The 14,958-nt window shown below is 32.1% G+C and overlaps 2 protein-coding genes across 3 annotated transcripts in view; both read right to left on the bottom strand.

Moving 5' to 3' along the window:
- pnt (ETS transcription factor pointed) overlaps positions 1–5,949 on the bottom strand; it is a 109,785-nt gene extending 103,836 nt beyond the window's left edge. For both annotated transcript variants that reach the window (XM_085188998.1, XM_085188996.1), the window contains exon 1: positions 5,789–5,949. The gene's annotated coding sequence lies outside the window, so the exon portion shown is untranslated. The remainder of the gene's footprint in view (positions 1–5,788) is intronic.
- A 347-nt stretch (positions 5,950–6,296) lies between these two features.
- Sec10 (Exocyst complex component Sec10) lies at positions 6,297–14,316 on the bottom strand. The gene is made up of 14 exons (XM_085189109.1): positions 13,976–14,316; positions 13,762–13,893; positions 13,575–13,682; positions 13,283–13,480; positions 12,689–12,937; positions 12,185–12,402; positions 11,725–11,952; positions 11,242–11,401; positions 10,609–10,752; positions 10,191–10,279; positions 9,578–9,758; positions 8,967–9,123; positions 8,587–8,756; positions 6,297–6,517 (listed from the first exon to the last, which is right to left on the bottom strand). Exons 1-14 carry the CDS (start codon positions 14,006–14,008, stop codon positions 6,422–6,424), a joined length of 2,163 nt encoding a protein of 720 aa, XP_085045235.1. The 5' UTR covers positions 14,009–14,316; the 3' UTR covers positions 6,297–6,421.
- Between the last annotated feature and the right edge of the window lie 642 nt (positions 14,317–14,958).

Raw genomic sequence — 14,958 nt, forward strand, 5'->3', positions numbered from 1 at the left:
GATAACATTCATGTTTTGATAAAATGATGACTGCGTTGCGTATCGTTCTCATTTAGAGACGTGGTGGTATGTTTCTACAAAGGTGAAATATATTTATTAAGCTTCCTGTGGTATCCCGCATATAAAACAGAGTTAGTCAAGTAACCTAGTGTTAAGGCACTCCGTTCTCTATTTACCGCCAAACTTTTTTTTGCATGTTGAGTGGCGGAGCACACCGCCGTTTTTTTTTTCACTTTTTGTCTTGGTAGCAGACCGAAGAAAATGAAAAAAATAATATTTTCATTCTTCCAAGTGGGAATCGAACGCACAAGCGTCGCTTTTATTAATTATTTACTTTATATGCTACATAATGTATTTTAAAATTATGCAACAACATTTTCATATATTTAAACATTGCTTTTAATTCAAAGAAAAAAACAACTATAAGCAAACAGAATATTTAGTTCCACCGTATCGAATGTTAGTGAAAGACATTGGAGATATTCCTGGACTTAAATACAATCGACCGCTCAGATCGTTAATGGTTGCGTCATTGATGGTTTTAGTTTTAAAATTAACAAAAAATCTTAACACTATTTTTGAATGTAATTATATATTTTGATAATTCAAATATCAGTTAATCTACTTATCTAATAAACGAGTACTGATGAGATATCTTATTTATCCAAATAGGCAGAAAGAACCTATTGTCATTACACTTGTCCTGGTTGCCACCACCCAAATAACAGACATAGCTTGTTGATTTTTTTTTTTATATTTTCTTTATACGCACAATGCCTAACTCGGCAGAAAAGGAGAATAGAAGTGTCTTAATGGAAACGGAGAGCATCGGCCTACGCATAGGAGCCGAGTGGCCCATGCTCACCCCTGAATAGTTTTGTGCCCATCCCAGAAATTTTACCGCCACAGAATTAGCCGTTAAAAAAGACGTTTCCACGATCATATCTGTTCAAAGATAAAGTCCAGCCCATTTTAAGTTAATTACCTTATCTTATTAAGTTATTTTATTTTATCAAATAGATAGACTTACTTGAAATAATTTAAATGTAATGATTCTGGCCGATCTTCATATGTAAGACATCTTTAGAATAAATAATTAAATATTGTCTTTATAGTTGGAAGCACTAACACGCACAGTCCTAGAAAGGCCTTTGAATACATAAATAAGTTGATATATCCTTCTTTGAATAAACAATATCATTTGCATTGAGACTGACTGGAGACAATTTTAAAATTTAATAATAATATTTATATTATTTTCTTGTTCAAGCGAGTCGGGCTCTCATAAAGGGTTCCGTATCAGTAAACAAAAATATATATATACTAGCGGCCCGCTCGCGGTTGCACCCGCGTGCACTATATTATTATTAATTTCTGTCTCCATGGTTACGTCCTAGTGACGTCTATGCAAAATTTGAGACTCCTAGCATTTAGTAACGAATGACAAAGACAAATGTCATTAGTAACGAAGTTTCATACAAACTTTCAACCCCAAAAACAACCCCTTAGAAGTCGAATATTACAAATTCCCGTCTTAGCGAGCACCTACGTCCTATAAGTAACTCCTATACAAAATTTCAGATTCCTAGAATATGTAGTCTCTGAGATTTCGTGATGAGTGAGTGACCTTTCGATTTTATATATATAGATTACTACCACAACTTTAGTATTTTTCTTTATATGCTATTTTTAACTAACTTCAAAAAGAAGTATTCCATTCCTCTATACGATATCAATTGCAAATGTTCAAAGTAATTTTTGTTTAAAAGTTTCTTTAATTTCAATTTTTTTAAAACAATTTTTCCCCCCTTACTTCAAAAATTAGATGGGGGTACTTTTTACCAGTTTAGAAGCAAATATCTCACAAAATAATGGTATATTTAAAAAATATCTCAGACTCTATACACCTCAGTTACATGTATAGTGCTACCTTTAATGATTTAATTTTTCCAAAAATTCCAAATTTCCACCTCAACCCCTAGTCTTCAAGTAAAATTACTGTGACATAAGGACGGACGGAGAGACCGACGGACGGACATTATATGAAATTACAATAGTTAACTATCAACTATCAATATTATGTTAGTTGTTAGGAATTACCGTATAAATAAAACAATTTATGTTCTAAAGAGAATGTTCCTAAAGCAACTGCAGTCGGTAATTAACAATTCTAAAATAAATGGTTTATATCAAGAAAACCCGGAATGTCTATATAACTCATTGTGGCATAAAATATTCTAATGAAAAGATAGGTAAGTATTTATGTTTAAATTTATTATTGGAAGATTATCCAATTTATTGTCCTTTTCTCTGAAATCTTTTTCTTTATATTTGTTCTATAAATACGAATTAGAGATATAAATATAAGGAGAGCTAAATTATACAAAAAAAATTGAAAATAAAATTTCTTAGAGACTTTTACTTGTATATGCTATGGCAACTGGTATCTTTAATAGATATTAATATTAGAAATCTTGGAAAGGTTAGTGCTAGCAAGGGTTAAGCTTAAGTGTGACATTTAATTATTTATCCGGTGAATGTAATAGTGAAAACTTAACTTCCTCGAGTGGAAATCGAATCCACAACCTATCGCACTTACAATCACACACTTGTGCCAATGTGTATATAAATGCACTAAACTACCTACGTTAAGCATTTTCTTCTTCTTATTATTTTCTATAACCTTAGGTTTTAATCTAATTTATATTGATATACCAAAAATCAATATAATAAAGTTTTAGCCTGAAATTAGATATCTAATTCTTTTAATATATAGGTTGTTTTAGGGCAAAACTGGAATAATGTCATATAAATTATTTTATACTTGTCGGGTTATATTAATACGAGTTACTGTTATTATATTCATTGATAAAGTTGATTTATTACAAAATACATATAATATGAAGCTTTTACAAAGAAAATAAGTTTATGTGCACTATTAAAATTTGTTGTTTCGAGATTAACTTCAAAGTACCTACTCTACTCATACTCTCTCTCTTTATTTTTCTCCTTTTTTTCAGCTTAACGCTTTATAACGCATGTAATAAAGCCTAGTGTACCTAATTAAGACATTCCTCTTCCCAATTTTCACTGAATTCTGAACGCATTGCGTGTTGAGTGGCGGCACTAAACGCCGCGCTTTGTTTCGACATCAGTGCGAAAAATGAAAATATTAAGTATAAGTATTTCATTTTATCGAGTGGGAATCGAACCCACAACCTGTCGCATTTACAGTTTAAGCCTCTACTACAGGACTAGCCTCCTAGGCTGGTATTTATCGAAAACGTAGGAACATGTAGTAACTTCGCAATTAGTTATATATATTATATATAAAATATTAGATATGTATGTATATAAGTAACTATAATTATGTAAACACATTACACCTTTTCGTATCACATGAGTTACGAACACTAAATGTATTAAAATTTCAAGACAATGCATTATCACTTATCATACGTACGTATATATTCATACTGTAGTCAAATCATGATAAGCAATCATCATAGTTTATGTCACTTTTTGCGAATACTTCACGCTGTATCCCGCAGAAAGGTAGGCAGACTAGAAACTGAGAATCTAGTGTTAATACACTCTGTTTCCCAATAAGACACTTCTGTTACCCACTTTCCGCCAATTTCTTAAGTAATTGAGTGTTGATTGGTGGAGCTCAATGCCGGAGGATATCTATTATTAATGAATGTAAATATGACTCTAGTAATGTACTTTACAATATAATAAGTGTAAAGTGTAAATTTGCTAAATCAATCTTAGTAATACAAAATGAGGAGAGAGAGAATTGAGTATGTTTTCGCTAAATGAAACATTTTTTGACTTTCCCTTCATATTCATCGAACGTCTCCGCTAATCTAAGCTTTTTTTGACTTTCCCCTATAACAGATATTCACAATTGTTATTCATAGAGCCATATAGAGTATTAAAATGTAATATCTATTATTTTCAATAAACATAACTTTAGGGTACAGAAAGCTGGAATTCCGCTGCGAAAGAGAAATAAATGGGTAATGCTTAAGCTGAACGAAATTTTAAATAAATAAAATATACTTGTATTTCCACCAATAAAGGCTTGTATTTTATAGTAACTTCTCTCCTCTACCAAGAATGGATCGAGTGCATTTCTTTTTGCTCGCTCGGTCTATATACTATTTATTAGTGGTAATATAAGTATGCAGTTAACTCTTGCAAGTTCAACGTAGTCCTTAATGGGTCCACTCAGCTCGCGGTGAAAAACCGGTTTCCAGATAGCATTGTATTACTTATTTTTTGATCTTATGTGATATTTTTGACATAAAAATCTTCTTTGCAGAAAAATATGTTCAAAGTGTGCTTAATTAGATTTTTTACCTATTTTAATGCAATAAAAATTAGGTATAACCTAGAATAATTGGTAAGTTTATTTTTAATTTACCTCTCTATATATATTGTATTTATAACAGATGAGCAACTTTTAATTGTGGTTTATTTAATTTTTATTCGATAATTAAAAAATATGTAGAGATGTGTAGAGACTATATAAATTTCTACTTTCACTATATAGCTGTCTAGTACAAAAATAAAAAAATACTGAATTACCTTTGTCTTTCGTGATTATAGTAATTAAAGTCTGTCCGTAACCAAATTTACCTATACAATAAAATCTATTATATAATATATTAAAAAAATACTTTTATATAATTACTTGCAGTAAGAACTATGGAAAACATTTGGTAAATTTTATACGAACAACATTTATGTTAGAATAAACGTCAATTCTACATTATAATATCTCTTAAATCATTCCCTATCATATTCTGAGAATTTATGATGCGTTCATACTAGTGTTGCTTTAGTGAGTGTGCGATACGAAACAACTTAAATTGCTAGAATTTCTTCAATCATAAAGGACAGGTTATGGGTTCGATTCCCACTCGAGGCAATGAAATATAAAAAATATTAATATTTTCATTTCTAATCCATTTTGTCCAATTGTGTTCTATAATTCAACATGCAATGCCTCCAGAATTCAGCGGAAAATGAGGGAGTGTCTTAACACTAGCCTCTCTTTTTCTCTCTCTGGACTTTAAAAATATTGGACGAAGCTAAATATGTATTTGTCTAGAATGAAGCATATCAGTGTTATCTTGTGGAGTATAGATTTAATCATTGTGTAAACGTTCGTAACACTGATAATAAATGAAATTACATAGCTTGTTTTAATGTTACGTTGTAATATCATACAAATCAATTATTATTATTATTATTATTATTTGTTTATATATTTACATGGTTTAATAACAAGACTTGTAAAATTTCTATATATATTTACTATATATAGAAATTTATATTATAATATCAAAGTCAACGATAAGGATTGCGACATTATTGTTACTGATAGAGTTCAGTGAATTCGAAACACGAATATATAAACAAATTGGCAACTACTGGTAGTCTGGTATTTCTCTAAGCGAGCTACTATTAGCTGGGATCGAGTGTGCGCGGACAGCTCGCCTCAGGTAGTCCGGGATAAAAACAACACTTGAAATGGAACGGACGCGGCCTCACCTAGATAACGCCCGAAACACCGGTCTAAGCTGACACCAGGGTAAAGCGTCGCCTCATACCTCTTTTGTCTCGAATTTGAACCTAATCTCTCATTCGTATCACACCGATAATACAAACAGTCCGCGGCCAATGAATGAACTTATAATATGTAAATTCGTCGCTCACAAATCGCGACAGCACCGAGCGTAGGCGTCGGGCTTGAATGAAAATAAACATAGTGTCTCACCTCTCGATTTTTATATTATCCAGATTAGCGGTATTGTCACAGCACTGTTAAAATAAGCAAAGTTTTACACAGAATTGTTTAGCATGTTATTTTGACTCGGAGGAGGACGCGACGCGGGCGGCTGTGGCTTCGCCGCCGGTTTATACGATACTGAGTCCACACACTGAGAAGACTGCGCCCGCGCCGCACGCACACACGCGCGTTCATTCACCAAGTGGAGGGGAGAACTTATGAATGGGCATAGTGAAGCCATGTCTATACGACACTGATAACGACACTGCCACTTTTATTTAAACTATATACGTCCTAGATCACTTTGTTTACTTTGCATAACACTTTGAAAACGTTAGGCGAAGCGAAATTCGACTCCATACACTTACTATGTCGTAATTAAACTATGTTGTGCACTCAACAAAATATATTAAAAGAGATTTCATTGTTACAGCTCGCTCGCTTACGTGACTGAACAATAAATATTAATGAGAACGAATAGCTAATTAAAAGACAATTTAAATAGATATGACTTTAATAAATAACATTAAAATAATAATTTCCTTATAAAATAACAATATATCTTATGAACTGAATAATATAAATTAAATCTATTAATAAGAAGTGATGTGGTATAATAAATTACGAGAGTCCCTTGAGAAAGCTTGATAACTTATTGGTCTTGTAGTCGGAGCGCAGTTGTATGAAGTTGTGAAGGATTGAGTGGTCCAACTCCGCCTGAGAAAACAAAAGAATAAATCTTCTATGTAAACACATATTAACTCTATTAGTTGTTTGCCCTCCTTACTTTTTCTGATCATAAATAAGATATGTAATTAGAATTTATATTATTTTGTTTTTACTTTACGCAGTATACCATATATAGCAGGGTAGGCAGAGGGAACTTGTGTTAAGGCGTTCTTTACCCCACTTTTCTCTGATGTTCGCGGTTTTGCCTTGGTACCAGAGGGAAGAAGTCATAATATTAATAATTAACTCCCCCGAATAAAGTGGGAATCAATCCCACAACCGTCGGGGTAAAATATGCTATGGAAATTTGGAGAATAAGTCATAGATAAAATCACAGTCAATAATTTATGTTCATATATAGTCAGATTAAATGTTTCAGTGTAGCTGTTGTAAGACAGCGTTTAACTTTAAACCCTGAAGTATAATGTACCCTAAACACCTTAGTATTTAGTAATAATTCTTTTAAATATTACAACTTCTAAAATTAGATAAATACTTTTCCGCACATTCAGGAAGTACGCAACACGAAGGATGTAATAAGATATTTTCAAAAATTCAAAAGGATGTAAAAATATAATATTTAAGCATATTTTTTTTTCACATAAACCAGGTGACACATTCGTGTGACATTCACCTGATGGTATGGTTACCGTAAGACATATGTACAGCGTAGGTGCACTACAACTTATTACCATAAAGCCAGTCGTAGCGCAGGGGTTGAAGTGTAACAGGTTGTTGGTTCGATTTCCACTCGAGCAAATAAAATATTTAGTTTCTGAATTCCATTTTCTTCGCTCTGGTGTCGATTTAAAGCGAGGCGTTGAGTTTTGACATTGAACAAGCAATGCCTCCAGGATTCGGCGGAAAATGGGGAACGTAGAGTGTTAACACCAAGTTCCCTTTGCCTAACATGCAATGTGTGGGATACGGTGTTATCGAGCAGATACTTAACGCTCATGTTTTAACCGGTTCAGCTAAAATCAGACTTGGCGATATTGGATTACACCACAAACGAAAACCCTTTTAATAAGGCTTTATGAAATTAGAATATTAGAACTTTACTTGATTGTTTTTATCACGTGAATATAGGACATTGTATAAAATTTGATATGTTGATTGAAATACCAAAAGAATAATAATAATTTAACTTAAAAGTTTGTTAAAGCCATTCGTGGCGCAGGGGCACAAGCGTGTGACTGTAAATACGACAGGTTGTGGGTTCGATCGACCCACTCGGGGTTCTCACTTCATACAGGCCCTCCGGGGGTTCCTCAAGCTTTTTACGTGACCTTCCTCCAGTATCTTTGATACTGTGTTTTTCAAGGTCAACAGAGATCTCCCCCTACCTCTCTTACCACTCACTTTTCTATCATAAGTCTTTTTTGCCATTCTTTCATCACTCATCTGATTTTTCACAACACAGCTTTAAAAAAAGGTTAATCTGAAGTGTTGCGAGCTGCCGGATTCGCTATTTAAATCATGGGTTCAAATACCATAACATTTAATTAGGGGCACGCCGCCCGCGAATGAGTCAGAAGGAATACGACAGACAAACAATGTACATGTTTAATTAATTTATTGAAAGTTTAGACCACGTTGCGCCATCGCAGCCGCGGTCAGTACGCAATGTGTGCCATTGTTTTAAATAGGGACATCAAAACTATATGATGACTATTCTGATTTTACTTTGCGTATTATTAATAGGACTGTTAATGGCGAGAAGTGTTGGTTGTTTTTTGTTTATTTATTATTACTTTAAATAATATAATATAATACATATTATCGAGGGCAGCCGCGGCGCAGGGGCACAAAGTGTGACTAAGCGTAAGCGCGACTGGTTTCCATTTCTTCGCGCTGGTGACGAGGAACAGCGCGGCGTTGAGTTCCGCGACTCAACGACGGTTAGTAGGGAACAGAGTCTCTTAACACAAGGTTCCCTCTGTCTACCCTACTGCGTGCGGGATATAGCGTAAAGCTGATTCGTTAATATAAAAAACATATCAAATTTACTTCCACATGCACGCTAGTAAGGACTACGGACAGACAGACATACATACCAAAGTCTCGCCTTCACAAACTTGGTGTAAATTCTCCGGTTTCACCAGTAACAAGTTGCACAACGCATGGAGGGCGTCGAATAGAGCGTGCGCGGGCGCGGGCGCGGCGCGGGACCGCCCGCATACCGACGATCTGTACTCCTTGACGTCGCATATAGCTATCATTGCACCTGGACGGAATAAAATATAAAGTAAAGTCATATTTTCTTATTCTAAGATTTTCTAATTCTAATAATATTGTAAATGTGAAGTTTTGTAATAATGGATGTTTGTTCCACTTTCCCGCAAAAGTACTGAATGTATTTTGATGAAACTTTCCAGTATCACAGCTTATATATCAGACACATAGGCTACATTTTGCTAGTAAATAACAAACTTACCAGCAGAATTAAACTGGAAGTTCTGCAAATGCTCGTATATGACGCGATGTAAACGCACTGCGAGTTCTAAAGACACGGCGTTTAAGTTGTCACCTTCTAATTGCGTGTGGATTTTGTCCATTACCGTATTCAAATATGAGACTACTGCTAAACATGCCTAAGAATAAAGAAAGATAAATTAAAATTTTTGAAAAACTATTTAAGTAGGCAATATCAGCTATGCTAAAATATATAAATTATAACTAAACCAAGAAAAATATTATTATTATAGCGTTCTGTAAATATCATTCATTTTTATTTAAATAAGGACAATATATAAATGTAAACCTATATATTTCTTTTTGAGGTAGAGGGAAATAAGTCACTATTCCTTTCCTCACTATTCACTCAATTTTCGCGACTGCGTGTTGGAGAGTTACCAAAGAAATGAAAAGAATTCTTTCCCTCAAGTGGCAATCAAACGTACGAATTATATTCATGTTTTTGATTCTCTTACTATCTTCCTAGTGCCTCTCCAACTTTATACAAATTTTTAGAGCTTACTACATTATTCCTACCAATATATTATTATACGTTTATTTAAAACATTTACAAAAATACTCATTACTTACGGACGATGCCAAAGTATCAATATCGCCTTCGGGTTTGAAATCAGTTTTCTTCTGTTCTGTCTGCAAGTGCAGTTTGACCCACCCCACTATGGCGGATATCGCCCGTTCTAAGCCAGCGTCCAATTTGTTCTCTAATTGCTCCATTATAGAGTTCTTCCTTTGTACACACTCCCCTTGCTTGCTGTTAGATAAAAATATTATCATTATTATATAATCAATATTATATGGATTATTAATAGAAAGAAGAAAAAAATATTTATGTAAATTTAGGAATGTGAAAAAGTAAATATGTTAAAAAAGTTTAAAATTATGTAGAAATAATAAAATTCCATGTTAGTCGAAATGTTGTGAATATAAAAAAAAATTGTGATGCAAATTAATATTTTAATAAATGTGTAAAAATAATGCAATAACATAAGATTATATATCTTGCTTAGATATTTGTGTTTAAATAATTATTAAATTGACTCAAACTAGTTTTTAATATAGAGATATTGTCTTTAAAATGATAATGTCATGAAAAGTCCAATACAATTCAGGTTAGTAAATGAATTTCAATGCAGTTTAAGCGGGCGAAGCCGCAGCGCGGAGTTAGTTATTTTATAAAACTTACCTCATACATGGCAGCACTGACTCTTGAAAATGCTCTCCAAACATTTTTACTATTTTATTTGCTTGATTTACCGTATCAAAGAAATATATCTGAAATAAAACAAGAACAACACTAATAATTCTCCTGTTATATATTAGTATGAATCTAGATTGACATAATGTAGCTTAAGACAAAATCTCCAAGATCATGAAATTGAACTCTGCATATTATAAAAGTGTACAAAACATATTTTCAATATGAACAAGAAAAATAAAATATTAATTTTAAAATGTTTAATATATTATAATAATTCTTTCAACAGTGACTGACATACAATGCATAACCAAAACGATTTTGATTTAGATATTTGAAATTTAGGTTAATTTGGAAGTGTATGGGCGCCCTAGAAAATTTCTGAATAAATGAAAAAATAAAATACCTGTGGTGGTGACTTATTCTCAGCAATGGGAATAGATTGCAGGCCAAGATCCAGTGCGTAGTCGACATGCTCCACTAGCAAGTGGTGTATAAGAGTGTCCAACAGTGCTAGCGTTGTACCCGACAGCTCATTTGGTGTGCATAACTGACAAAATTATATTAAATATACTTTTTTGTAGAAAACATATAAAAAATTGAACATAGCGGGATTTGAACCTTCATCTCTTGAAATTGTAAAGGCTCCAAGAGTTGCAGGTGCATTATAAAAAAAGTATTTTTCTTATCTAAGTGTAAAATAAGAGTTTATAAGTATTACCTTACATAGATTAATTTAGTAGGCATTTTAAGGCCGTATAGCCAAAAACAAGAAGAGAAAAGACAGAGAGAATTTAGTAGACACTGTTGTCCCAATATAAAAACCTTTCTTTTAAAAAATATAATTAAATATTCTTTTTAAGTCTAAAAATTGATACTATGAAATGTATTTAATCCTTGTTTTGGTGTAATCACATAATCTAACCCTACCTACCTACGCTTAGAGTTACCTTGGTTCTTGGGCGCTTATAAACTGCAATAAAATTATATACTTTTTTAAATTAAATTTACTGACCTATAAATACTAATATATACTTACAGTTTTACATCTGGTAAAAGATGTCTTTGCGTCGTTTAACATTTTCTGAACAAGTTGTTCACTTAAAAAAGTTTCGCCGCCATAGTTTTCTATTTGCGCTATATTTATATTAGCGCGAGTGCCAATTACAGCTTGCAAATCACGTCTAAGCTCTTGAAAACTGAAATTAATCATTTATAATTTAAATTGATTGTTTAGCTTTATTATTAATTTGTTTTAGGTTGAGTTCAAAAAATATAATTTTATAAAGAAAGTTGATTGGAGTAGATCTATGTATATGATTTTTTTAATAAATATAAATGCACTGAAATTAAAAACAACTGTATTAAAAACTGTTATTTGTGGACTGATTTATGTACAAATAAAGTAATTTATGAATACACATTTTAGCATGTAATAATTAAATTCAAAATAGTTTATATGTTATACTAATTATGCTTGCATTAAATATTTCTTATAATAAACATTAAAATAGACACTTACCCTCCACCCTGTATCTGCTTTTTGACATGTTGTTTTTCATTATAATATGTATTTAAAGAATTTGACAGAACAGTTTTTAGACATCTTATTTCTAATGCTGGATAACCATCTGTGGCACCTGCCATTGCCCCATTTATAAGAGCTTCCTTCCGCAAATCTCCAGAGGAGCCATTTCCATCAGCTGACACTAAGTTAGCTAATACCAATTCGTCACATACCCTTTGTGTGCTGTAATAAAATAATAACATTATAATCAAAAATTAAAGCAATTTTTATTAAAATATTTAAGATTATTGTGGCACAGCAGAATAGCATATGATTTTTGACGCGACAGTTGTACTTTCAATTCTCACTCGAGGCAATATATCATTTCCTTCAGGATACAGAGTGAAGTTGGAAAAATTAAAAATACATTAATTTCAACTGTTATAAATACAATTATAATGAAAATTTAACTTACCTAGTGTACATATCATATAAATTACGCAAATACTTCTCCAAATCATTCTTATCAGCAAGTTTTGTTTGTATATATTTCTGGAGCTTCAGATGAAATATGTTCAATACAAATTTACTCATCACTTGATCTGGGTTAGGGAACACACTACTTATTATTGTGTAATTCTTTTTACACAGTGGAAATACTGCCGAAAATATATCCTTGCCTAGTAAAGTATTCTGAAATCAAAAAAAATATATATACATAATGAGAATGTAATGAAATATAAATATATTTTTTTAGCTTTATGTTTTATCCCTGGTATAGGAAATTAAGTAAAGACAAGCTAAGTGTTAAGATTAAGTTTCCCACTTTTTGCCATATTTAAGAATCCCTGCACATAATTAATTCCGCTGTCTGACTCAAATTCACAATCAACGCATTTACAGTGACATAATGTGCCACAATGTTTTTTTTTATATAAGCAATGACTGCACAAGCAAGAATATAAAGATATTTACTTACCATTTGGCTAGTTTCTATATAAGCATCAACACATTGCGAATATCCTTTAAAATTTGTCATAATGTTGGCAATATCCTTCATTTTGATTATGTTACCTTGATTTTGGGCTTTTACGAATTCTTCTATAAGATTTCTCTCAATTTCATCATATTTAGCCTCTATCTTCTTACGGGCAACATCAAACTTATCTGGTGGGAGCTCTTGAGAAATTGTATATAACTTTTGTATAACATCTGCCGCTTCATTTAACTTAAGTATGGAAACAAAAGCAAAAATGTAATAAATGCAATGCATTTCTCCCAACAAAATTGTTAAATCAAAAATAAATTAGTAAATATTTTTTTACCTTCACTCTGTATCCCACATACAGTAGGATAGGTAGAAACTACCTAGTTTTATACACTTAGTCCCCTACTGTTCATCTTACTTTTGGTAAAGTGAGTCTTCGATACACTTAACGGCTCACTTGTTTTATTAACAGAGTGAGGAAAGTAAAATAACTCATTCGACTCAACTCCACTCATTAAACAAACCAGGATTGTGCTTACAGGCAGCCATTGTGTTAATTTTTAAGAATTAATGTTAGACATTTACCTTATTAGGATCATTAAACAATTCAGTTAGAATGGGTCCCGGACTTAGAAAATTTGCTAGATGTGATAATAGGTCCCTTGCAGCAGCTGCTCTTGCTCTTGGAGCACGAGCTGCACCAAGCTTTTCCCCTACATCAAGGGCTCTTCCACCACACCGAGACATTCTTTCATCTAATGAACTGAATACATTGACACAGTGCTGTAATAGTAATATAAAATTTGGCTTAATAATGTTTCAATATCATATATTTTGATGTTAATTACATAAAAAAATGTGTATTTAAAACACTTACAGAATGCTGATCCATTATTTCTGCAAGCTTTGCCATATATAATTTTTCTTCTTCTTGAACTGCTTGCTCTAATCTGGCACATTTTCTTTCTTGCCTTTCTTGAAGTACCTATTAAGGAATACATTTTGAGAAATAATATTTAGAGTCTATTGTAACCACAAATTGGGATGTTTAATATTTTTCAAACCTTTAAATCGAGGATAGCTTGAGTAAATATGTCATGTATCATTTCTGGATCAAACTGATCATCCTGTAGGCGGCTTTCTTGCATACTACGTCGCACCATCCTTTCCACAAATTCATCAGGATCGAATGGATCCTAAAAAATAATATTTTAATAGAAATATCATTATAATATATCAAGAGTTGAATATGTTTAATTTTTTTTATTACAAACTTACCTGCTCTAACTCCTTCAAATATTGGTTCATCATCTTGAGTAAATGTTATTAAAAAGTAAAAAAAATACTGCTGATTTTAACAAGCTACGCCTTCCTTCTGGGCAGAATAAAATTTAAAATAAGCAACAAATTAATTTGTCGGTGTTACTACAATTTACACATCAATGCTTCTTATACGTGGTTAGCTTCTAGACTTATTACTTTATAGTACATTTAGTTATAAATAATAATACATCCGGAATAGAGTAATATTTAATTAATTGAATATATACTAACAGCTAAGTTGATAACATAAAAGATTTACTTATCTAATATTTTGACATCAGTCAACTGTCAAATACCTATTTAAATTTTCAGTCATCATCACTTGTCAAAGATTATATTAAGTAAGAATAGATTAGGTAAAGATAAATATTTTTTTTATATGGTAACTAAATTCATATTACAGTATTTGTTATTAAATGCTACTACTACTAGTTAAAAAAGTTTTTATTCAATTTGATTGGATTTGAAACAGAAAAATATATTTTGATCAAAATATGATTTTGATAAAAAGAACGATGCTGGGTGTTTGGTCAGCCAGTCTTACATTGATTTATTTTATGCGGAAAACTATAATTTCTACGACAGGGAGGCTGGTCACTTCGTATGTACTTCTATTATATTATATGCATATACGAGGCCAGTTGTGGCCCAAGAGCACACGTGTGTGAATATAAATGCAATTGTGGGTTAAAGAAATAAAATATTTAACATTTTCATTTCATCGCTCTTGTAACAAGGCCAAGCACGGCGTTGTGTTCCGCCACCCAACATGTAATGCCTCCAGAATCCGACGAAAAGTCTGGAATGGAATTATCTTAATGGGAAGAATGTATATTTAAATGTTAGTACATATCTATTATATTACATTTCTTATTAAACTTTTTAAAATTTTTGCATATTACATTATCATAGGCTGGTTTGAAAATCGTAGTTTTGAT

The sequence above is a fragment of the Heliconius melpomene genome, chromosome 8 (genome assembly GCF_056956725.1).
Source record: "Heliconius melpomene rosina isolate 202511_hmr_F chromosome 8, ASM5695672v1, whole genome shotgun sequence".
NCBI lineage: Eukaryota > Metazoa > Arthropoda > Insecta > Lepidoptera > Nymphalidae > Heliconius > Heliconius melpomene.